The sequence below is a fragment of the Leopardus geoffroyi genome, chromosome E3, assembly GCF_018350155.1.
Source record: "Leopardus geoffroyi isolate Oge1 chromosome E3, O.geoffroyi_Oge1_pat1.0, whole genome shotgun sequence".
Classification (NCBI taxonomy): domain Eukaryota; kingdom Metazoa; phylum Chordata; class Mammalia; order Carnivora; family Felidae; genus Leopardus; species Leopardus geoffroyi.
Window position 1 is genome coordinate 1,103,402 of NC_059340.1, and position 23,693 is coordinate 1,127,094.

Below are 23,693 nucleotides of genomic sequence, written 5' to 3' on the forward strand. Positions count from 1 at the left end.
GCAGTGCCAGGGACAGACGAGCTCCCTGACTCGGGGAATGTCTGTCTTAGAGAACACAAAACCAATACCTAAGTCCGGAAGGTGACCTCCAAGGGAGGAAACCTGCTGGGGTGGCCGGCAGAGAGCCAGGGGGCTCGGGAGACCTCTCTGAGGAGGGCACGGCTAAGCAGACACCTGAAAAATAAGGAGCCAGCCTTGTGGGGGATGGGGTTCCAGACAGAGGCACCAGCCAGTGCAAAGGCCCTGTGCTGTGTCTGCTTGGAGCCCTGTGAACAGAGCGAGCAGGGGAGGGGAAGTGGGAGGCCAGCCCAAGCCCCGCCTTCCCGGGTGGGCGGGGCATGCAGGAGACCCGCCCCACACCCCACACCGGCCCACTCCCCTCCCTGAGATCCCCCAGATTTGTACTCTGCCAGCCCTCAGTCCATGGGTTTGTGCCCTGAACGTCCTTCAGTTGGAGCCACGAGCCTTAGACCCACGAGGCCTCAGAGGCTTTGACGATGTGTGTGCGCTGAGTGTCAGGAGCCCAGGAACGGCCCACCCTTAAGAGCCCCCCCACGAAGACATCCCCCTCCCCAGGTCTACTGATGGGAACACTGGTCTTTCTGGGTCCCATGTGGGGAGAGAAAGGCCCAGACACGTATTGAGCGCCTCCTGTATGCAGACAGCGCAGCCTTGGAACCACACAGCAGACATGGGCTTGTGTCTGGCTCATTAGCTGTGCCTTCCGGAAACTTCTAGGCAGGGGGTCCCTGGGGGTGGGGTCTGGGCGGGTCCCCCAAGTTGGGGCTTCACCAGGCCCCACCTCCACCCAGCGGTGGCCGTCCCAGGGGCTCCCCTCCTGCTCTGCCTGCTGGCTGAATGGACACTGCAGGACCTGGCAGCCCTGTGTCCCCAAGGTCACGTGCATGTGTGTCCTGCCATCACAGTGTCCACGGGGTCTGCAGGCACCGGCCCCCCGGCAGGGAGCACGAGGCCCCACCACCAGCAGGGCTCTGTTGCCGAGCACCAGCCTGTGCCCAGCCAGCACCCCAGGAAGCAGCCGTGGGGAGGGGCACACCTTCACCCTGCGGGGACGCCTGAGGCGCGTGTCCCCAGCTGTCCCCCCCGCACCCCCCCCCCCCGGCTGTCCTGGGTGGGACCACATGCCATCCTTGGAATCCTTGCCCACCCCCGTCTCAAAGACTCCACACGCACCCCAGCCCGCCAGGGGCTCCCTGAGCCTCGGGGGAGGGTCCCAGGCTCCAGGCTCCAGGCCCCACCTAACGCTGTGTAGCTTCAGGGGGGTCGCATGGCCTCTCTGAGCCTGTTTCCTTTTCTGTAAAACACAGCTTCCCCGGGTCTCCGCTGCCCCGTCCCCGCTGGCTGGCCCTCTGCCTCCCCCTGGTGGTGAAGAGGCCACACTGCCGCCGGCCCCGGTGTCCAGAAACACCCCCATGGCCCTGTCGGTCCTCACAGCCCCAGCCCGCGTGCAGCCCAGCTGTAGGTCGTCAGAGGCTCGGAGGGGGCGGGGCTCTGGTCCAAGGCCACAGAGCTGAGCGTCTCTGCATCGTGTCTGTACCAGGCAGCCACCCTCCCTGTCCCATGTCACAGCCTGACCTCAGGTCCCAAGAGTCCCCGGCTGAGACCCTCCAGCACCCCGTAAAGGCAACAGGATACAGTGGGAGCCCCGTGGGGCCCCGGCCTACTCAGCAGGGTCTCCCCGCTCTGTCCTGCCTGGGACGCATGGGGTCTCGACCCCGTCTGCCACCAGGCTGGGGAGTGTTGGTGCTGTGGCACTGCTGAGGGTCCACGAGGACCACCGCAGCGGGCTCCCACCGTGTCTGGGGACAGCACAGAGACACGCCAGCTCCCCACACAAAAGGGGACACTGAGGTCTGGGTCCCCCGAGTGCGGGCAGTGCTGGGCAGGGGCTCTGGGTGAGCTGCCGGGAACCCGCGCCCCATCGGCCTTCTCTGCCTTGACCGCGCCCTCTCTCCGCCAGAGGTCGGGAAAGGCGGTGAGCCCCACTCCCTGCTGGACACCAGGGCCTGGGGCAATGATGCTTCCAGCCCAGGGCATAGCTCACCTCCGCCCTAAAGGCCAAGGTCACAGATCTCGAGCTTTGGAGATCGTGCGTGGGGCCCGCACCTGAGTGAGGCTGGCACAGACCTGCTCTGTGCCCGGCTCCTGTCCCTGGAGCGGGGCCAGGAAGCAGCTTAAACGCCCATCTCTGAGGGTCCAGGCCAGCCCAGGGAGGGTCAGCGCCTGCTCAAGGCCACAGACGCGTCCACGCTGGCACAGAACTGGATGCCGGCCATGACCTCCAGGCCGCCCGGGAGCCCGTGGCGCACGGGAGAGGGAGCCAGGCCACGTGGTCAGTTTCTTTATTGAGACGGCTCAGACCCCACAGACAGGGTGGTCCAGGTCCCCACCCCCCCGGTGCCGGCCCTGTCCGGGTCAAGGGCGAGGGTCCTGCGTCCCCGCCAGGCAGCTCACTCAGGGGTTTTGCTTCTGCCCTTCAGGGACCAGATCCTGGACAAGCGGAACTTGGGGTTCTTCCTCTGGTCCCCGCTGCTTCTGTGGAGGTCTGGGGTGGGGACGGACACTGAGGACACTGCCCCTGCCGAGAACGCCCTTCCCTCCCACCCACCAGAGCCCTCCCCGGGCCCCCGGAGCCTGTAGGAAGCCAGGCCCTCCGCCCTCCCTCGTGGGAACCACCTACGCGCCCCCGCTGGCACCGGCCACGCCCCTCGCCCCCGACCACAGGATCAGGAGCTGCCGGTTGGGGCTCCTCTGAGCGATGGGAAGCTTGCTCCCTTGGGGTGAGCCTTTCTGTCCTCAGGCCGCATCTGCCAGATGGGGCCTGGCACCCACCCCACGGGAGGCCCGGCCCCGACCGCTCCCACAGTTACCCAGATTCTGGATCATGTTCTGAAGCACTTCATCCTCCTCTCGCTCTCTGAAACGGGGGCGGTGTGGCAGTGAGGGCGGCGGGCCTCTGTCGGACTCACGCCCGAGCCTTGAGCCCACCTGACACCTGCATCAGCTGCTCTCCCCGCCCCCTCGGCCGACCCTCTCTGGGTCCAGACCCTCGTCCGTGCCATGGGGACGGAAGGGCCCTAGGAGGACCTGGGGGCAAGCTCACAGAGGGACGCGTCTAAGAACCTTGGCCACTGACTCTGCGTGGCCTCGGCAGGCCCCTCATTTACACATGGGGACAGAAACGCCCCGTCGGGGTTGTCACGAAGCTGGCGGCCCAGTGCAGCACCAGGAGATACAGGTGGCTGTGTGTATTTAGTAAAAAAAAAAGTGTAAATTTCTCTCCTCTGTTGCACGGGTCACACTGCAAGTGCCCAGTAGCCACCTGTGGCTGCCACGGTGAGCCAGTCGCGGTATAGAATGTTTCCGTCCTTGCGAAACTCCGTCGGCAGGCGCTGACCCCTGGGGTCAGGGAACACGGGGCTTGAGGGGCTTTGTCGGGGAGAACCTCTGAATCAGGCTGCCTAGGCTGGGTCGGCCTTTGGGCTCGGTGCCCCCGCCTGCAGGACGCACACGGCGGGGGTCTTGGACCTTCCTGCCGATGGGGCGGGGGAGAGGTTCTGAGCATGAGGTGGCCAGTCCAGACCCGGCACGGAGGAGCCAGGGTTCTGGCGCCCCATCACCGGGGCCCCAAGACCCCGCCCTCACCTGAGCCGGTCCTCCTCCAGGACGTCCACAATGCTGCTGCGGTCATCCACTGTATTCACGTACTGGTTTAGCAGATCCTGCTCCCGCTGCCGGTCCTGGGATGACTTCAGACTCTCTGCGGGGACAGCCTGCCTTCAGCGGCAGCCCTGCCGTCCCAACCTGCTCAGGGACACACTGTCCCCACTCCTCAGGGTCAGGCTCCTCCACTGGAGGTGGGGGGAGGGTCTTGGGAGCACCTGGACAGAGCCTGCCTTTCTGCAGTGAACTCCTGGCAATGCCGGATGGATGGACGGATGGACGGGTGGACGGGTGGACGGGTGGAGGGATGAGTGGAAGAACGACCAGATCAGAGACCTGGCGCTGCTTACCCCAGCCCACGGCAAGGAAAGGCAGAGTCGGGACCGCCAGGACGCGAGCCCCTGCCCCAGGCCCTCAGCCACGCCATCCACAAAACCGACAGGCCACGCTAGTCTGGGCTGTGTGCGCCTACATATTAGCTCACCCAGTCGCTGCGGCTGAGGGAGGTGGAGGCTAGCGTCCCCACTTTGCAAGCACGGAGGGGTCGAGTGCCCCGGCCAAGGACACACAGCCAGGCGTGGGGGAGCACAGACTCGACCCTGGGCTCCAGAATGTGGGCCACAAGCACAACCCATGAGCCTCCCCAAGGGGTGGCCACCCAGGCAGCCCGCTGGAGGGGCCTGGGAATGTCACGTCCGTGCCCGCGGCCAGGACTGAGCGCCAACCCTGGCGGGCCGGGCTCCCGGTGGTGGGCGGGACGCACCGGGCTTGGCCATCAGCCGACGCAGCTCCCCCTCCAGGCCCAGCTGCTGCTCTGCCAGGCGCCGGTCCTTGGCCCTGCCGAGGGGACACAGGCGTGAGGCCCGCCCCGCCTGGCCGGCCGCCCCCTGGCCTGAGCCCGGCCTGCACCCAGAGGCGGCGGCCGCGTCGGGGAGGGCCCTCCGGGCAAAGACCCCTCACTTGTACATCAGCTCCGACTCCTGCCTCAGCAGCAGCTGCTTGTTGTGAATGAGCTGGAACCAGTCGACCATGAGCGCGTCCTCCGAGGGATCTGGGGGGGGTGGGCAGGGACGGGTCAGGCCGGGCACGCGGGAGGGGGCTGGCCCGGCCCGGGGCGGCGTGCACGTGGCTCACCCCCCTCGGCCGCGCGCAGACGCTTCTCCAGCTCCACGCCCTTGAGCTCCAGAGTGTCCAGCTGCCTGGCGATGCTCTGCATTTGTCTCTGGATCTCCTCGGGCACGTAGTCAGGGTGCAGCTGGGGACAGAGGGGTGCTGAGGGGCGGTCGGGGAGGCCGGGCCATGCACCTTGCCCACCTGCACCCTGGCCCACTCACCTTGCTGGCGCTGGTCACTGCCTTGCCAGGTAGGGTGGGGGCGCCGGCCGAGCTCACGGGCCTCCCTGGAGAGGGCAAGGCAAGTCTCCTTCCGGGACCTGGGGCGCCAGGCCCAATGCGACCCGGATCCCGCCCGCCCAGGATGCCCCCGCCCCACCCAGCAGGCCGTGAGAAGTGCACCGCGCCCGACCCCGGCCCCCACCCGCCCCGGGTCAGCAGCCGGACACCCCATCTGGCGAGCTGCCGAGAGCGAACGCCCCATCATCGCCAGGCCAGTCGGGTGCCGGGAGGAACCGGGGCCTCTGTCCGGTGGGTGCTGGCAGGGAAGCGCTGGGGGCTGGGTCCCAGGTCCCGTAGGCTCCCGGCCGCCCCTCCCGCCTGCATTGCTCAGAGCTGCAGGCGTGCCCCAGGCTGCTGCCTTCCCTCCGTCCTGGGCCCCGTGGGCTCGTCGCCCTGCAAACCCCACCAGACGCTCCCTCCTCGGATGAGCCCCTTCCTCTGCATCCCAGACAGCATGGGGGCCGGTGTTTCGGGGCTGACCTGGTGCGTCCTGAGCAGGGGGCTTCTCTTTCTCCTTCTTCCAGCTCCGGGCTGCGGCTTCCTGCTCCCGGGGCTCGGGACAAAGCCAGTCTCCAGAAACGTCCAGGCTGGCAGGGACAGCCAGCTTCCTGCGGTGGGTCGGGGTCGGGGCCGGGGCCAGGGAGGGGGATGCGGCTGCCCGAGGGCAGGGGACAGGGTCACTTGTCGAGCCAGCAGGTTCGTCGCCCTCCCCCCTACCGCTTCCCCAACCCGGGGCCCCACAGGCCAACATGGGGTCAGTCCTCACAGCCCCGTGCCCACGTCCACACAGGGAGGGAGGCCTGTACCCTCGACAGCACAGGGGCAGATGAGCCCGGGGGGCTGGAGACCCGCTCAAGGTCACGCAGGAAGAGGTGTGGGGGCCGGACGTGGATCCAGGGGCAGCTGAGCGTGCGGGAACAGCCACGCTTACACGTGTGCAAGTGTAAAGGCACGCATAGGCCGCCACCCCCACACCAGCTCCTCGGGCACCCCGGGGCCGGGTTCCCGCCCAGTATTACCTGAGAGGCCGGGCCCAGGGCTCGCTGCGCCCCGTGTCCTCTCAGGCCCAAGAGGGGCCGGGGGGGTGTGGACGTGCCCCGCAGAGCTCCCAGGGACCTTCCCGGGTGCCTCGCCCGCCCTAGGCTCTCCCAGGACCCGTGGCTCCTTCGACTCCGGACCCCTAGACAGAGGGCAGGGGGTCAGCCAAGGGGGGCACGGGCCGTCCCCCACCCCCCCACGCTGGAGGCCAGGAAGGAGCCCACGGCGCGGCTCCGGGCACGCGCACCCGACCGGCTGTGAACCCCCGGAACACAGGTGCGTGTTCACACACGCACCCGGCTCTGTGGGTGGGAGCACGTGCTCCGCTGATGCGCCCCGGGACCCAGACACCCGCCCTGGGGCAGGTCCCCAAGTGTGCTGCCTGCCCTTGGGCATCGTACTACGCGGGGGGCGACCACCCTGCACGGTGACCCGGGACCGGCGCGTCCGGCCCCCGGCGTGGGCGCGTGTGACGGTCTGGCCAGGGTACCCGTGGCCTCATTCAAGGAAGGCTGCGGCAGCCTCTCCCTTCCCCGTCCTAACCGAGCCCCTTCCCCGCTCCGGGCTCAGGCCTGGTGGGCACCCACCAGCCCATGGCTCTCATCCCCCTGCCCACCCTCCCAACCTTCCAGCTACATGAAGGGAATGCAGGCCGGTGTGACGGCCCCACCTCGCTCGGGCTGCTGTGAGCTGGCTTCTGCTACGGGAGAGAGGTCCGGGCGGCTGTGCACAGACCCCTCCCATGGGTGCCTCAGTCGGTCCACGTCCTGTCATTTACCTGCAGGCGTCTGCTGACGTGTGCCAGGCCCGGTGCGAGCCCTGGGCCACAGGCCGCCGCTCAGGCCCCCCCCACCCCTCACCTCTCAGCAGGGTTTTTCTTCTCCACAGGCTTCAGGCGGGCCCTCCATCCTGCCGGCCCGTCCTCTAGGCCTTCCTGGGGGCTGGCACTGGGGCCTAGGTGAGGGCAGGGACACAGGTCATGGGCGGGGGGGGGGGGGGAGGGGGGTTCCGGGTAAGGGGGGTCTGCTGGGAAAGGCTGGATCTCCCTGCCTCCACCTGCCTGCAGCCGTCCCCCCTCAGGTGGACACAGAGCAGCCCGGCCCACAGGAAGGAGTCCGGCTGGGAATCGGGCTCAGGACTTCAAGCCTGACCACCTGTGCCCTGTGTGCTCAGGGGAATCGCTCCCCTCTCTGAGCCTCAACTTCCCCTGCTTCCAAATGGGTGAGGGTGTGGCCAGGTGAGGCCCGCGGATGCCGAGTGAGCTGTGCGTCTGCGGGACGCAGGCCCCCTTGGCTCAGAACGGAGTGGCTTTCATGACGGGGGCTCAGCCAAAGGAGCAAGCTCGGCAAAACCCTCTGCACGGGGTGCTCTCTGCACCCGGCTCACTGCTCAGCACTAAGAGACGTCCAGGCGCCCGGGAGAGAGCCAGCTCCGTAGCTCCGCAGAAAAGCGTGAGGAGCAGCCCAGGAAAGTGAGGCCACGAAACGAGATGCGGTCCGAGGGGGCTCTGGGCTCCAGGCGGGGCCCCGTGTCCAGGGGGCTTTGGGACCCTCGGAGCACAGGCCACCATCATCGGAACAGTGCAGGAAGGACAGACATGCTCGGGAACCGTGGAGGTAGAGCCTCGTGGGAGGCGGTGACCCCGTGGCCGGGGCAGAGCAGGAGCACGGTGGCTGCCTGCCCGCCTACACTGTCACTGGGGACGCGGCGCTGACGGGCTGGGACGGCGGGGCGGGTGAGCGGTGGCCGTCTGGCCGCGCCACGCCAAGGGGCGTCTGCCACCGCTAACTCGGAGTGAGGCGGACCCGGGAGAGAGCGAGGGCCGGCGGATGCTGTGGAGCAGCGTGAGTGATGGGGACGCGGAGCGGGAGCCCGGGAGCCAGGCCGGAAGCCGGCAGATCTCCGGGGAGCGCAGCGGCAGACCCGGGCTCCCCCACCCCACCCCGCATCGGGGGAGCTCTTACCCTTTGCCAGTGGGACCTCCGGCTTCAGCCTGGAGCCAGCAGCCGCCTTGCCAGCCCCCGAGGACACGGGCGAGCTCTGGGGTGGCGGGGAAGCCTGCGAGGTGGTGCCTCTGCTTAGGGGGGCTGGTGGCTCAGTCCTCGCAGGGGGATTAAGGGCTTGGGGAGATGCCAGCGGTGACAGCTTGGCCGCTGGACTTGCTCGTGGCCCTTCCGTTCTGGTGTAGGATTTCAGAGCAGGGGAGGTGACTGGGGAGGGCCTACAGGTGAGAGAGGAGGCATCGGGCACAGGTGGGTCCAGGAGCCCTTCCAACCATGCCCCCCAGGCAGAAGCCCCTCAGCCTCCCCTGGCAGCTGGTTCCTAATGCCCACCCTCCTGAGGGAGAGAGCCCCTCCGAGGGACAGGCCAAGGGCACCCACTTCTGACACAGCTGTATAGTGGCACCTGATTTTACCTTCCTGCTTAATTTCGGCATCAGCTGAGATTAAAATACCCCAAAACACACCCCTCATGGGGCGTGGGATAGCCCCCCCAGGCCCCCCCCCTTCCATCTACCTGCCTAGAGGCACCTGGGACTCGCTGTGGGCGCCCTGCCCAGAGCCGTGGACCAGCCGGGCCTGCCTAGCCCCACCCTCAGCAACACGCTCGAGGCCTCCAGGGGGCTGCCTGTCACTGGGCCACCCTGCATCCCCTGGGGCACACCTGCGTGCAGGGAGCAGCGCTGCGGGCACCGAGCAGGGCCCAGGGCGGCAAGCTGGGCGCCTCCTCCAGCCAGGGCAGCTGCTCTGTGCCCTGTTCTCCCTCTGAAGCCACTTTCTCTCCCCCCTGCTCTCTGGGCCCAGGGCAGCCAGGAGGAGCAGACACCCAGCCAGAGGTCCCCCGCGCAGAGCCCTCACACGGCCAAGCAGCCTTGGCCCTCAGGTGCCCGGACATCCCCCGGCCTGCAGCAGGGGGCAGGCTCACCCTCCCTGGGTACCCCCAGCTGATCCAGAGGGGCCAGAATGCGCCCCCAAAACAAGGGTCAGCACAAGGCGGCGGGCACAGCGGTAGCAGCCAGCCTGGCATGCGATCCCCTCGCTCACTAGGCCACCGTCGTGTGGTGAGTGGCGTCCCCCCCAAATTCAGGTCTACTCGGAAGGCCAGAGTGTGGCCTCATTTGGAAATAGAACCTTTGCAGATGGAATCAAGTTTAGATGAGGTCATCCTGGATTAGAGTGGGGGTGTCCTCATAAGAGACAGAGAAGTAGAAGACGGACACAGAGGGAAGAAGGCCAGGTGACCCTGGAGGCCAGGAGGGAGCGTGTTGGCCACAGGCCGGGAACCGGGGCCACCGGGAGCTGGACGAGGCGGCAGGACCCCCCCCCCCCCCCCCACCGCCGCCGGCCCTTGCGGGGAACGCCCACCTGGAGTTCAGCCTTCGGGCCTCAGGAACTGGGAGAGAACGGTTTTGTGTTGCTTTAGCCCCCAGCGTGTGGTGTGTGTCCCAGCAGCCTCGGGAAACTACCGCAGGGACCGTCTGACCCGTCAGAGCCTGCTGTGTCCGGTGTGCGACACGGGCGGGGGGGCTGAGCTCCGCCAAGGCCAGACTCGACACTGGGACCGGACCACTCACGACCGCTCACGGCCTCTGGCTCCCCATTGGAGCCCATCGGACCCCATCGGGGGTCCTCAGGTGGGGCTCAGGATGTGCCAGGTGGCGGCCCCCAAGAGTGTGTCTGGCACGCCCCCCTCCTGCCGACCACCAGGCACGTTGGGCCCCATCTCATTTTCCCCATTTCCCAGCTGAGGAAACTGAGGCTGGGGAACACAGCCCACAGTCAGTCCTACAGCCAGGCCAGGCCTGGAACCCTCCTTGGCTGCCCCCGCCCCTGCCCCCACCCACCTGCCAGGCTCCTGAGCGCCAGTCTCCCTGAGCCCCGGCAGGGTCTTCTGCAGGAAGCTCAGTGCCTGTTCCCTGCCGCCGTCCCCAGAAGGCACATCTGCGGGAGATGGGGCCCTGCCAGCTGGGCTGGGGGCAGCTGCGGGCGTCTGGAAGAAACTCTCCCGGGCCTGCTGTGTCCTGGAGGCCGATGCGGTCCAGTCTGGGGTGTCTGCCGGGACCGGAGACACCGGGCCCAACCTGAGCTTGGTCTGGGGGGCTGCCCCTTGGGGGGTCACCCGGCCTTGCGGTGTGGCTGGGCGAGAGTCTGGGGCACTTGGGGTCGCGGCAGGGTGGGGGCCGACTGCTGCCCTGTCCTGTCCCGGCGATGACCACCCTCTCGAGGAACTGTTGGCCACGGGCACGTTGGCTTTGCCACCCGGCGGGCCCGCCGAGGACCCGGCTGGGCTCCCCGCGTGGACGTGGGAGGAGGCGGTGGCCCGAGGCTCAGTCGTAGTGGGGGCGACACCTTTGGGAGTTGAGTTGCCCACCACAGGCTCCCAGGCCGCTGGCCTGGCCTTTGTCCCCGTGTCTCTGTGCCCATTTGCTTCTTGGGCCTTCCACGGGGCTCTGGGCGGCTTGGAGTCCGAGGGGACAGCCCTGGGCTGTCGGGGGGCCAAGCGCGGCAACGTGGGGCTTGCAGAGGTGGTTTCGGGGTGGTGGCTGGAACACACGAAGACGCCGGGCTCGGCGGTGGCCCTGTAGGCCCCCGAGTGCAGCGTGTTGGAGCACTGCTTACACCTGGTGCAGGGCAGAGGAGGACCCGTGAGCAGGCTCCGGGCCGGCGTGCACTTCTCCATCACACGCTCTGCCGGGAGCGCACGCTCGTGGAGCCCGGCGTCTGCTCATCCAGCAGACAGCCCTCCTCACGCACAGTGACCATTCTGAGTCACAGACCCCGCGAGGATCCTGCTGGGGGCTCAGATACCCAGGAAGCGTCTGTGCCTGTCAGCACACACGCACACAGGGGCTCACAGACGTGCGCGTGTACGCACGTGCACGTGCACGTGCACAGGCCCTACCTGAAGCAGTTCCGGTGGTAGAGCTTCCCGTCAGCCAGGTGTCGTTGCACGAGGTGCACGTGTTTGCCACAGACCCCACAGGTGCTGCTGATGGAACTGCCCGCCGAGGCCTGGCCCTTGGGGGGGGGGGGGTGGAGGGGGCAGCTGACACGTCTGAGCCCCCAGCCCAGGCCAGTGTAGGTCGCGTGCCCGAGCCCTCCCTCCCGACAGCTGCCTCATCCGCGGCAAGAAGATCCCGCTGCTTGGACCAGAGGGCTGAGGCCCCGAGGATAGCCGCCTGCCAGGCGCAGCCCGGATGGCCCATGCCCAGGCCGGCTGGACTCCCAAGTGCGGGGTCTGCAGCCTGGCCCAAGGAGAGGGGCTATAGGGACCTGACCTCGAGGGTCTGGGGGAACAGGAGACCGATTGGGGCCCTCCTGCTGCTCCGTCCCCCCCCCCCCCCCCCCAGCAATCTTAAGGCTGGGGCCGCCGGCTGCTCCAGTCCCTTGGACAGCAGGGGGCGCCCAACCACAGCATGTCACTCGTCCTCTGTCCCCACCTCTGAACATGGGGGCACCCTAAAGCGCTGGACAGGCAGGAAGGACACACCCAGGGCTCTTTCCTGACCCACCCAGGAGGCCAGAAACGGCTTAGGAACCAGAAAGTTCTGGGTTCAAGGTTCTAGCCCTGCTCAGAGCAGACCTAGACCTTCCTGGGCCTCAGTTTACCTATCTGTACAACAGGGATCATATCCCGACCACACAGGATTGAAGGAGCTCGTGGAGTCAATCCCGGTGGGTTCCTGATAAACAGCAGCTAAGGCCGTGCCAGGGACCCAAGGGTCCCCCATCCCAGGTGCCCAGGGTGTAGAGGCCACAGTCAGTCCCAAGAGCCAGAAGGAAGGCACGGCCGGGTGCTTACAGTCTTCCGCGGGGGGCCCTCTGAGCTCCCATCCTTCCACTGGGCGGCGGGCTTTGTGCTGGCTGGAGACAGTGGCCGGCCCTGGGCTGGGATGGGTGAGGGTCTGGCCAGCTGGGGCAGGGCCTTCTTCCCGGACGGTTCCTCGTCAGAGCCCGACGGGGGCCGCTTGATACCGGCCATGCCCCCAACTGGCACCAGACACAGAGGGTCAGGCTCTGAAGTCATCTGGGCCCACCCCTGCTCTGGGTGCCCTGCAGATGCCATGCCCAACACGGGGCCCGGAGCCGGGGGTGTCAGGAGGGGCAGCTCCTGCTGTTCTGGGGGCTTGGGAGGGGCAGCCCCAGCAACCCCAAGTGCACATTCCCAGCAGGGGCCTGGCCTCACCCGTGCCCCTCCCTCTGGCTCTGAGAGCCCTGATCTGGGTCGGGAGAAATGGGACTTTTCTGTTTCTCCACAAAGTGGAAATATCAAGGCGGGGCTGGTCCTGTGCCCAGAGTTGTTCCGGGGATTTCTAAGGCCGGATGAGGAATGTGGGGGGAGGGGAGGGGCTGAGCTTCAGGGTGCATAAAGCAGCCGGAATCAAGTCCCTTGGGCCCGGCCCCGACCCTGCCCGGAGGACCCACCAGGCCAGGGTTAGCTTGGTGTCTGTAAGGCCAAATGTGGGGGGCTGGGGGGGGGGCGGTGAGGGCCTCTGGAGTCAGGCCCGGGAGCCCACCCTGGGGTCCGCCAAGCCGCCTGAGGCAAGATTTGTGGGCATAGGCTCCAGGGGTGCAGATGGGCAAACCGAGGCCCAGAGGGGAAGGACAGGCAGGATCTGGGTTCATGCGTTCAGTGGGCAGGTGGGTGTGGGGCCGGGGACACCTGGACCCTTGCTCAACCCTTCCAGCAGCACAATGGGGGGCCGTGCTCCCCTGAAGGGAAGCATGGGGATCATGGGGGGCTCCACATGTGCGGCACCAGAGGGGTGCCAGAACAGACTGGCTTCCCGCTTCCCGCCCCCGCCGGGCAATGCTGGGGGCCGGTGCTGAGCTGGCAGAGGAGGCCTCCAGCCCCGACTCACTAGGGGAGCGTCCGTGGAAGTAGTTGTAGTACTGTGACACGTAGGTCAGGATGCTCAGCCGGTCGGGCACCTTCAGGGCCACCATGTCCTCAGCGTCCAGCAGGGCCGGGATGCCCAACTGCTCCTCGGCCACACGGAAGGCCTTGGGTGGGAGTGGGAGTAGTCAGCACGGGTGGGCTGGGAGACATCCCCCCTCCCTCTCAGCCAGGCCACCAAGCTCCTCCCGGAAGGAGCCCAGAAAGTTCACAGAAAGTTCAAGGTCTGCTCAGACATGACCTCCCTGAGCCTCAGTTTACCGGTCTGTACAATGGGGATCACAGTGCGACCACACAGGACTGAAGTTGCTGGGGAGTGGGTCTCAGCCTTGGCCAGCCTGGCATCTCCTGCCTGTAGACTCCCATCCCTCACCTGACAACCCTCAAGTCCCCATCTGGACCCTTCCCCTAAACTGCTGTGACGCCCTTGCAAAGTCTGAGGGTGACACCTGGGTCTTTAGGTGTCCGAAACGGGGCTCCTGAGCCCTCCCTGACCTAAGCCCGCCCAGCGGTGATGTCCCTCCACACTCAGGTCAAAGACCTCCAATCTCCTTGGACTCCCCTTCAAAATACACCCCAAATCTGACTCCTCCTGCTGCCACCATCGTCTTCTCACCACCCGCCCCACTGTCAACATAGACCCTGCAGACCCCGAGCACAGCCAGCACAGCAGCCCCCAGAGAGGAAGCCAAGTGCTTCCCTTGCCCCGCTCTGGCCACACCCCCACTCTGTTCGGGCCACACCCCGGCTCGGTTCGGGCCACGCCCTCAGTTTTCCAGCCACACCCCCACCCTTCCCACCACACCCCCTTCTGCTGTGGCCACGCCCCCACCCTGTTCCGGCCGCACCCCCTTCCTCCCGCTCCGGTCACGCCCTCACTCCGTCCCAGCCACACACCCCACTATGTTCCGGTCACGCCCCCACTCCGTTCTGGCCACACCCCTCTGCTCTGGCCACGCCCCCTCCATTCCAGCCACACCCCCACTCTGTTCCGGTCACGCCCCCATTCTGGCCGCGCCCCTCGCCCGCTCTTACTCCTCCTAGCCAGGTGCCCTCCTGCCTAGTGCCCTGGCTCCTGGCAGTACCCCCACCAGGCCGCCCCTCCTCCAAGAGTCCACAGGGCCCCACTGTCACTGCAGAGGCCTGCCCTGCCCCGCTCATGAAGACCACGGCGGCATACACTTCCACTCCCGTTGTCCCCACGTGTTCACTCCCGCACACGCGCGCTAGTGCCCCAGCACAACTTTCTGTGACGATGGACCAGCTCTATTTCAAGCTGTCCAATGGGAATGTTTGAAGTGTGGACAGTGCTGCCGAGAAATTAAAGTTGTCATCTTATTTCTTCTTAATTAAGTTAAACTTAAATTGAAATCGTCCACCAGCGGGCAGGGACCTCATGGGACACGCAGCTTTGACCTGCAGAGCTCCGTCCGTCACCCCCGCTGGAAAGCCAGCTCTGGACCCGCGGCCGCAGGGCGTGCGTCTGCCTGCCCCTCTGGGCGTCAGCCCATCGAGATAATGGGGCTAATTCTGCAGCAAAGAAACTGAGGCGAGAACAGGGCAGGGCCTGGCCAGCCAGCAGAGAGCGGCCACAGGCAGTGTGCTCGAGACCCTGGCGGCCAGTCTGACAGTCCAGCTCAGGGCGGTTGGTCCCACAGGGTGGGGAAGGGCCACGCCAAGGGCCCCATCCTCCCAGAGCCACATCTGGACCCCGCTCAGCTACTCGCAACCCCTTCCTTCCCCGGCAGGAAAAAGGGGCCCGGGAGGGCCTGGGCATCAGACTGGAGGCTATTTCTGAGGTTGGGGTCACCCGGCTCAGGACCGGCTGCGGAACTCGGCAGCGCGCCTCCGGTCTCCATGTGCTCATCTGCCCCCCGGAGGTGCCCGAGGGTGGTCCACGGGACCTGGGTGCCGGCACAGGGCAGGCCCACCAAGCCAGCTTTGAGTCAGGAACAGGGGGCACTCACCAGTTTGTTGTTCTCATAAATGTTTTCCTTCCTGAGAGCATCAAAGTTTCTGGAAGACAAAAATATAGGTGTCCAAAGCAGCTCAGAGGTGCTCCTGCTGAAATAGGGAAACCGAGGCCAGGAGCGGCATCTGGGAAAGAGTGAGGTCACACAGCAGCCACGAATGGCCTCGCTGGCCCAGCCTGGATAGTGGGCCTTCCTGGAGAGGCCAAGAGCAAAGGCAACATTCAGACACTCAGGCAAGCCCTGCACCAGGGCCAGGCTGGCCCGGGACTCGGTGCCCACACCCACACGGGCACATCTCAGCCCACTGCACCCCTGCAGGGTCGCTCAGAGCAGAAAACACAGCCAGGCCCAGCAGGGGCTCAGCCGGATGCAGGCTGACGTTTCCGGGAGGGCCGTTCAAATACCCATCTGTCTGTCCTCTCTGCTGTCTGTGGGGTCCTCAATGGCAGTTCTGCCCCTTCAGTGTGCACTGGATTGTTCGGGAAGCCCTGTGGTGTGGGGAAGGGCTCGGGCTGAAATTTGCATCCCAACTCAGCCAGGCTGCACCATCGGACCCTGGGGGAGCCCTCTCCTCTCTCAGGCCACGGTGCCCATCTGAGAGGGGGACAGCAGCTTCTGACCGCAGGCTGGGGGGGGCCCGGCTGCAGCGGGTCCCAACAGAGAAGGGCCAGGGCCCCGGGCCACGTGGCAGGGACGGGACGGGGCTGCCGTTGGCCCACCTCCCTCCTAGGAGGCCCCCCCCTGCCGGCCTCCAGCCCCACGTCCATCACCCTGGCTGGCTTTGGGGAAACCTCACTGTTTCCGCTTGGACCACCTCCCAGGTAACGTGTTCCAGATGCTAAGACCACCCCGTGAGCACAGAGGGTGCTTTTGTGCAAGGACGAGATGGCGGGCAGCTCTATCTCCAGATAGACATGGCCAGAGGGGGCGGGCATGGCAGCCTCCTGCTTCATCATCGAGGCCACATGAGCGCTTCACCCTGGGTCTGTCCCACCAGTGTCCATGGCGCGTGGAGTGGCCCGTCTCCATGCATCGCCCCAAGGGGTTCTTGGCAGGCCCCGGCCTCCAATCTCAGTGGCTTCCCTCCCTCCCCCACCCCATCCCTTTGAAAGCTCAATCTCTTTTCCAGACCTGCCCCGGGTCACTGACCCAAACGGCCGTGTCTCAGCAAGATGCCCGGGTGGCAGGAGGGCAGGGTCACAAGCTCTGTTTTGTCTCCAAACATGCAGGAGAAGGAGGTCCCCTGCCCCCTGCATCTGCCTTGGGGAGGGGGCTGCGGTGGCTGCATCCGGCAGATGTCGTGGGGGCCCTCTGTTCCCCCGGAACCTGAATGAGCATCTCAGCGCTCCAGGCAGGTCCCGGTGCCCACAATAGTGGTGCCAGCCCCCGCTGAGCAGGTCAAGGGGGTGCGGGTCTGAAGCTGCAGAAAGAATTGCCTTCCCACTCAAGTTCAAGGGCCACCACCCTCAGGACCCTGTCCCAGCCGCTTCCCTCGGCCCTCAAGGCCTCCACAGTGGGGCTGGACCACCCTGGCCAGTCTCATGGCTTTCACACCCCTCCTGAACCAAGCTCTCTACGGAGGGTCCTGCCCTCCCAGCCTCCCAAGCTTGGCTCACGCTGTTCCGGGCGGCTGGAACACACTCTCCCTGCCTGACACACCCCACCGGGGTCCCTCCCTGCGGGCACCCTGCAGGTCCCTGAGTGGACACTTCTCTGCCTCTGGCTGGCGGCCCCATGAGCTCACATCCCCCGCAGCATGGGGTTCGGCCGGCATCGCCTTTGTCCCTGAGGCTGCCTGGCCTGGAGCTCTGGGGCCGGCGGGCTGGCAGAAATCTCTGGACTGAGCTGCCTTGCAAACCCCTTCAGAGAGAGCCAAGTAGAGACCACGCCCATCCCTCTCAGGAAGCCCGGTGTGACCAGCTTTCCGCCATGGGGTGGGTGGGAGGACTCTTGTTGAGAAGGGCTGAACCGTGCCCCCCACCCAAAATGATCTGTTGGAGTCTTAATCCCCAGAACCTCAAAATGTGATCTTCTTTGGAAGCAGGGTCTTCTTTATAGACAGAATCCAGTTAAAATGAGGTCAGGAGGGTGGGCCCTATCCAAAATGGCTGGCGTCCTTATAAAAAGGGAAATCAGGACACAGACACGCACAAAGGGGAGACAATGGCCGTCCAGGCCTGGAGCCTCAGGAGGAGGCTGCCCTCGGGCACCTGACTCAGCCTCCTAGGGCAGGACTGACAGACGGACAGCCCAGCTTTGGCCAAGCCTCCGGAAGGCGGCCAATCTGTGTGCAAGGCCTCGTTGGACCAGCATGCACGAGCTTCGCCCTCGCTGGCCCTCGGCGAGGCGGCTGCGGCCCAGGGCACTCCCCAAGTTAGATCATGTTTTAGTCAAACTCCTGTAATTTGAATTCAGGTTCTTTCTGGTAAAACTCCAAGGTACCTGCATACAGCTGGTGCACTATTAATGCTCTCTGACGAATGAGTTCTTCCAATGCTTGCCAAGCGAGGGGACTTTTGAGGTGTCTATTCTTTCAGTGTGGGCCAGTGAACGCACCCATTGGGTCTATGTGGGCGTCGTGTAAACGCTGACCTGTCGGCCGTGTGCCAGGTGCCAGCATGCGTCCAGCCCTGGCCTGGCCTGGCCTGGCGTGGCCCAGAGAGCCTGAGGCACGGGCCCTCCCCTGGCCACGGCTGACCAACACTGTTGACCTCCCACTGCTGAGACAGCCAGCCTCCTGCCCCCGGGCTTTTGGGACTCTTGGGAGTGTGTACCCCCTTCCAAATTCCTGGAGAGCTGACCTCACGCTGTTTATTTCCTGGAACAAAACGCAACCACGTGGGGGGTGGGCGCTGGGCTGGGAAGGTGCCTTTTCCAGGCACCCTCAGCACATCTGGAATTAATCCCAGTGGGAAGGGGAGCGGACAGGAAGAGGGGAGACACATCTCAGAGATGTGTCTGTCTCCACAGAGATGGAGAGGGACAGAGACAAGACAGAGGCCACACGGCAGTGGGGAGGGAGACGCTGGGCAGATGCTAGCACAGACCTTGCGATAGAGTGCACAGCCCGGGGAGACATGGGACATGACGAGGCACCAAGGCCCCAGGGAGAAGGTCTGGGGTGGGTGCAGGGCCCAGGCCCCACCCTCCTTGCACCTAGTGGGCAAGTGAGACACCTCAGCCTCACTGCCAGGCCGGAGCAAACCCTGACCCCCAACCTTGGCCCAGGGCAGGGCCCATCTGAGAGAGTCAGCCCTGGGGCTTCTGCGGTGGCCTGAGTGGGGCGTCACGGGGCGCCCGCAGCCCCTGCTGTGTCCATTCTGGAGAGTCTGGCCGGAAGGCGGTGGCGGGGGCCCGGGAAGCAGGCCCTCAGGCTGGGGAACAGAAGGCCTCTGTCCCCAGGAGGCTTCCTGCTGGCCAAGAGGCCGGCGTGGGAGGAGAGGCCAGCCCGGCCGCCTGGGCCCAGCCCACCCTCCGCTCCGGGCCAGGAAGAGAAACAGTGGTGTCTCCGAGCGTCTGCGTGGGGGGCCTCTCCTGACTCCGGGCTGCATGTGGTTCTCAGGGAGCCCTGCCATGGCCAGGGGGAGAGCCCCCAGCCCCTGCTGTGCCCCAGCCCTGACACCTGACATCGGCCTCCCAGGCTGGAGGGACCTGGAGAAAGACCAGGTGCCCCTCCCCATGGGCCTGAGGGTCTGGGAGGCCCAGCGAGTGTGCAGCAGGAACCCCCCCCCCCTGCCCCCACCGGCCTTGTTGACACACCGGCCTGGTCTGTCCGCTCCCCCTACAGAAGGCCCAGAAGGAGGAGCCCACGGAAGCCCTGTGCCTGCTGCCCGGAAGGGCTCCTGCCCCTCCTCCCTGGCGGGAGCTGCCACCCCTGCCTCCTGCCTGTCCCCTGAAGCCCTCAGCCCCCTCTGGTCAGCCCAGAAGGGGCAGGAGCGCAGCCCTTACAGGTTTTCTGCCCCGACGTGGGAAGGGGGCTGTTTGTCCTGGGCAGCTCCTGCGCTCACCTGCCTGCTGGGCAGAGGTCGGCAGAGCCAGGGAAACAGACCCGAGGGCAGAGCAGCGGGCTCCCTTGAGGCCGATATGAGAGGCCCTAGGGGCCCGGGCTGCTGCTGCCCGGCTAACTCCCAGTGGGGCCTCGCTGGGTGCGCCCACCCCCCCAACCCATGCTCGCCTCCTGGTGTCCCCGCGGGGCCACCACAGGTCACACGTGCCTCCCGGAGCAGGGCCGCACGATCTTTGGGCGGAGGCAGATGCAGAAGCGGACTTAGCGTCAGGGCAGCACAATCGCCACCTGTCTGGCTGGGCGCCCGGCTCCTTCACAGCTGCTCCCGAGGAGGCCGCAGGGAGGAAGCCGCTTCTGTGCAGCAGGAAGGCCGGACGGGAGGCACGGGGAAGGACTTCCTGGTGGCAAAGTCAGCTGCCGCCAGAGGGTCTCCGAAGGATGGGGAGCATGGGGGTGGGGGGGTCGCCCCCAGTCCGGCCTTGGAGGCGACCCTAGGAGGGCGGCACCCGGCACCTCTTCTTTACTGCTGCCCCCCTGCCTGCACCCCCGGCCTCCTCCCCTCCCTCCTGCACACAGGGACCTGCAGGGCCCCCACCTTGCCAGGACACCTGCCAAACTCTTACTGTATCTACAGAGTCCCAAGTGCAAGCCCTCAACCGTAATAGCTGTCTGTACCACCTGTGTGCTCATACCCACCACACACCTGTCGTGCCAGGTACAGTTCCAGGCACTGAGGAGAAGCAGTGAACAAAAAAGACATCCCACCCTTCTGGAACTAAAAGCCCGGTGGGGACAGATGGACATTAACCAAGGCAGCAGTAACTGAGATTACCAGACGCCCTCAATGCCACTCCCTGAGGCAGGGGCCAAGTCCACTGTATTCAGTATGCAGTGCAGAGTACAGAGCAGAAACTCATTAACGGTTAAATGAACAGTTATATGGTGCCTGCCTGTGCCAGCATGGTACACACCCACGTGCACGAGCCTGGGCTCATGCTCAGGCAGTGCATGCTGGGACAGGCTCAAGTGCCCCGCGCGCGCACGCGCACACACACACACACACACACACACACAGGCCTCCAAACCAGCACTGCTAGAAGCAGACAGAAGCTCCAGGGGCTCCGAAAAGCCCCAACTCTCCAGCTATACCCGTGATGTGGTCCCAGGGCTCCCGGCCAGCAGGCGGCCGTACCTTACTTCCCTACAATTGCAGACTTATGCGGACCTCCAGGCTGCCTGGGCTCAGTCCCCAGCCAGCCTCACCAGGGACCTGCCCGCACCCGGGTGGGGGGGCTCGGCCTGTCCACCTCCTCTCCTGGTCCCATCCCCAGCCCACCTCCCCATCAAAGCTCAGCTTAGGGTGTTCACTGCCCAACGTCTTCTGCCTCCAGGCACATCCCTGGGCAGGGGTACACACTGCTGCCCAAGTACCACATGGGGCGACTCCCCATGAAGCTCCACAAATGTCTTTCACAACCTTGGGCAGGAGGAGGAAATACGTGCAGGCCTCTTTCTCAAGACCAGCTTCCCGGTAGAGTGCCTGGGACTACAGGCTACAGCTGGGTGAGGGGGAGGAGCCCCAAGTGCCAGCCTTGGCTCTGCAGATGTGCTCTGAGACCCGAACAAGGGTGCCTCGTCTCTGGGCCTCAGTTTCCCTATCTGTACAGAGAGAGGCCTCACTGAGGAGCTGCCTCTGGCCCCTCGCAACCCTGAGACCTCCCTGGCAAACGCGCACCCCAAGCCACCCCTGGAACCAGCCACGACTTCCTAGAATGCTTTTAAACATTTGTTTCCAGGAGGCAGGTGGCTTTCTGAGGACAGCTCTGTCCCAGCCGCCCAGCCGGAGCGTTTGCTGAGTGAATAACTGGTGGAATGGGTCCCAGGCGGGGACAAGGTCCAGCAACAAGTGCCAGCCACCACTCCAAGACCCTCCCTGGGGAGTCGCCCTAGTCCTCTCCCCTGCCCACGTGCCTTGGTTCCGGGGGATGGGAGCTTAGCCCCCATCTCATACCCTGTCACCCTGGGGCGCCCCGGCAGGCCTGCCGGCAAGACCCGGGGAAGTCTGGGGCTTCCAGCTCTGCGTCGGCCCCTCCCCCACGGCGCCCGTGGGCTGCATTCCCAAAGGTGCCTGGACCTGCTGGGGCAGGGTCAAGGGCATAGCGCCCTTGAAGCTCCGAGTAACCCACTCCCTGATGTGGTGAGTGGTCCCTGGGGCGGCGGGGCTCTCAGGCGGCGCAGAAGGGTAGCCCCGCCGGCCCTTTCCCAGGGAGACGCGCGGGGAGGAGTGGCTGTGGCCGGAGCCCGGACGCCGGCCTGACTCACGGACTGACTAAGTCAGCGGGGGCGGCCGGCAGGGCTGGCTCCGGCCCAGCTCCGCTTGGTGGACGGGCGAACTGAGGCCACCGGGCGGGTCATGCCCGCAGGACCCCGCTCCGCGCGCCCTCCCCCACCCGCGCTCCCCGGCGCCAGGGGAGCCTGGGGCTCGGCTTCCCCGCCCGAGGTGCACTCACAGGAGGTCGGGCCGGTGGCGGTGCAGGATGGCGCAGAAGGCCAGGCCGTCGCGGAACGACGTGGTCATGTTGGTGATGCTCACGTCGCGGTAGCCCTCGCACTGCTGCCGGCACCACTGCTGCAGCGCCTTGATGGCGGCCATGCGGGCAGCGCGCGCGCCCCGGCGGCCGCGGGGCTCCAACCGCGCCTCCCGGAGCCGCGGACCGACGCCCGCGCCGACCGGCCGGACCGCCGACCTCGCCGCCGACCCCCGGCTCCGACCCGCCGCCCAAGCCCGGCCCCGGCCCCGGCCCCGAGCCTGGAGACGAAGAGGAGCCGCGGCCGCGCGGCCGGCGGGAGTGCAGCCCGAGCCAGCCCCCGGCAGGCCCCGCCCCCCCGCCGGCCCCGCCCCCAGCCCCCTGCCCCGGCGAGACCCCGCCCCCGAGGCCCGCCTCCAAGGGCCACGGCCCCGCCCCCTTCGGGCCGCGCCCCACCCAGTCCCGAGCGCAGACCACGGCCTCGGGCCGGCCACGCCCCCTCCAGGGCCCGCCCCGCGAGGTCCCGCCCCCGCCCGGAGCCACGCCCACCCGCCTTCCCGCTCCTGTCCCGGGGTCCTGGCCTCCAGGGCTCCCGGGCGGCGTCGGACTTTCTTTTCAACCCCACACACCCCCACCCCCCGCCGCCCGCCCTCGTGGAGAAGTGCAGGACAAAGCCCCTCTACAGACGGGGAAACTGAGGCTAATAAACGGTGGGGCGGTCGGGCCAGTCTTCGGCCCTGGGCACCCCCGGCCTCCCGGGAGGGCGCCCCCACCCCAGCGCGGGAGCTCCCCTCGCGTTTCTGGGCTTTCAGAGGACTTTTCCTCCTGGGTGCCCCTGCCGGCTGGGGTCCAGGCGACGCCCGGCCTCTCGGTTTACAGAGCGCAGCTGAGGCTGAGAAAGGGGCGCGTGCCCGCGAGGCCAGCTGGCAGGGGCGGGGCGGGGCGGTCCGTCCCCAAGTCTGCCTCCTCGGGCCTGTCCACCGGGCTGTTCCGGGGCTCCACGCCCCTCGGGGGTCATGCTGGCCTGATGTTTCTGACTTTTCACTGGGTACCTCCTGTGGGGGGCCCAGTCACCTGGGCACATTCTCTGTGGAGCTCTGGCTGTGGCCTCGCAGATGGACAGCCGGAAACAGTGGGCAGCAGAAATGTGAGATGACCTCAGCCACCCAGCCACCAGGCCCCAAGGCTTGTCCAGACAAGGCCTGCGGGAAGGAAGGTGTTTCCTCATGATTGGCCCCTGGCAGGGCTGCAGGGAGGGCACTCTGTGCCCACTAGAAGGAGCAGAAACGGCTTCGGGGCCTGAGCTGGCACGTGGCGTTCCAGCTCTTTCCTGTGGCCCAGCCCGGAGGGGTGGACACCCAGCTGCCTAACAGTGTGAGTGAGACCTGTGGGGAGGGGGTGTGCAAGCAGGTGCTAGACAGGAAGCTCCCGGCCCTGGGCTCAAGGCGGTCAGGACCCTGCCCTGCCCTTGCCCTGCCCCGCTGGGGCTTTCCCAGCAGGAGGACAAAGGACGATGTCCTGCTGGTTCAGCCAGGCGGGTGGCTGGTCCTGGAACCTAGAACAAACAGGGTTTTCCTGACTCTGAGGGCAGCAGTTGGGAGAACTGGAAAAACCAGTGAGGAAGGGAAGGGCCGGTGGGGGCGGCAGGGGTCCGCGGGTGCAGGAGGGGCAGACAGGCCTGAGGCCCACCTCTCTTAGAAGGAAGGGGTGGGGGGCGGGCAGAGGTCTGGTCTTCGGGAGTTGAAGCTGCACTCTTGCCGGTCACCACGCAGTCTCCTTTGGGGACAGTGACTTGGGCAGCAGCACTTGTCGTGTCCCCATGAGCACATCATGTCTTTCCATTAGCCCTGCTCCCCTCTGGGACCCCCAAACCAGCACAGCCCTTAGCCCACCCACTTCCTGCTGCCCCCCCTCTGGCCACAATAGTCCACCTTCCCCAGCAGCTGAGGGATCTTTCTAGAGAGCCAACTGGCCAGGCGCTTTCCTGCTTGACCTGTGCAGCACTTGGAATAAAGTCCAGGCCCCTTGTCATGCCTCCTGGCCCTTATCACCCCTGCCACTCCCTGACCTCACCCTCCCCACGCACCCCCCCTTCCCCTTCTGGCCTCAGAGCCTCTGACCTACTGGTCCCCTGAACTCAGCCACTCCTCCAGGACCCCGGACAGGCCCCACC

The 23,693-nt window shown here is 66.4% G+C and overlaps 1 protein-coding gene across 2 annotated transcripts; it reads right to left on the reverse strand.

Moving 5' to 3' along the window:
• Positions 1 to 2,347: 2,347 nt before the first annotated feature.
• MICALL2 (MICAL like 2) lies at positions 2,348 to 21,841 on the reverse strand. 2 transcript variants are annotated; one of them, XM_045460236.1, is made up of 18 exons: positions 21,503 to 21,615; positions 15,391 to 15,474; positions 14,981 to 15,029; positions 12,979 to 13,120; positions 11,919 to 12,106; positions 11,019 to 11,134; positions 9,961 to 10,737; positions 8,081 to 8,337; positions 6,977 to 7,070; positions 6,098 to 6,258; positions 5,559 to 5,732; positions 5,019 to 5,083; positions 4,819 to 4,939; positions 4,645 to 4,735; positions 4,448 to 4,521; positions 3,667 to 3,781; positions 2,892 to 2,938; positions 2,348 to 2,566 (listed from the first exon to the last, which is right to left on the reverse strand). In XM_045460236.1, exons 4-18 carry the CDS (start codon positions 13,061 to 13,063, stop codon positions 2,472 to 2,474), a joined length of 2,460 nt encoding a protein of 819 aa, XP_045316192.1. In that variant the 5' UTR covers positions 13,064 to 13,120; positions 14,981 to 15,029; positions 15,391 to 15,474; positions 21,503 to 21,615; the 3' UTR covers positions 2,348 to 2,471. The 2 variants fall into 2 exon arrangements, with proteins under 2 accessions (XP_045316192.1, XP_045316191.1); XM_045460235.1 differs by lacking the exon at positions 15,391 to 15,474 and having other exon boundaries at positions 21,503 to 21,841.
• Positions 21,842 to 23,693: the final 1,852 nt, after the last annotated feature.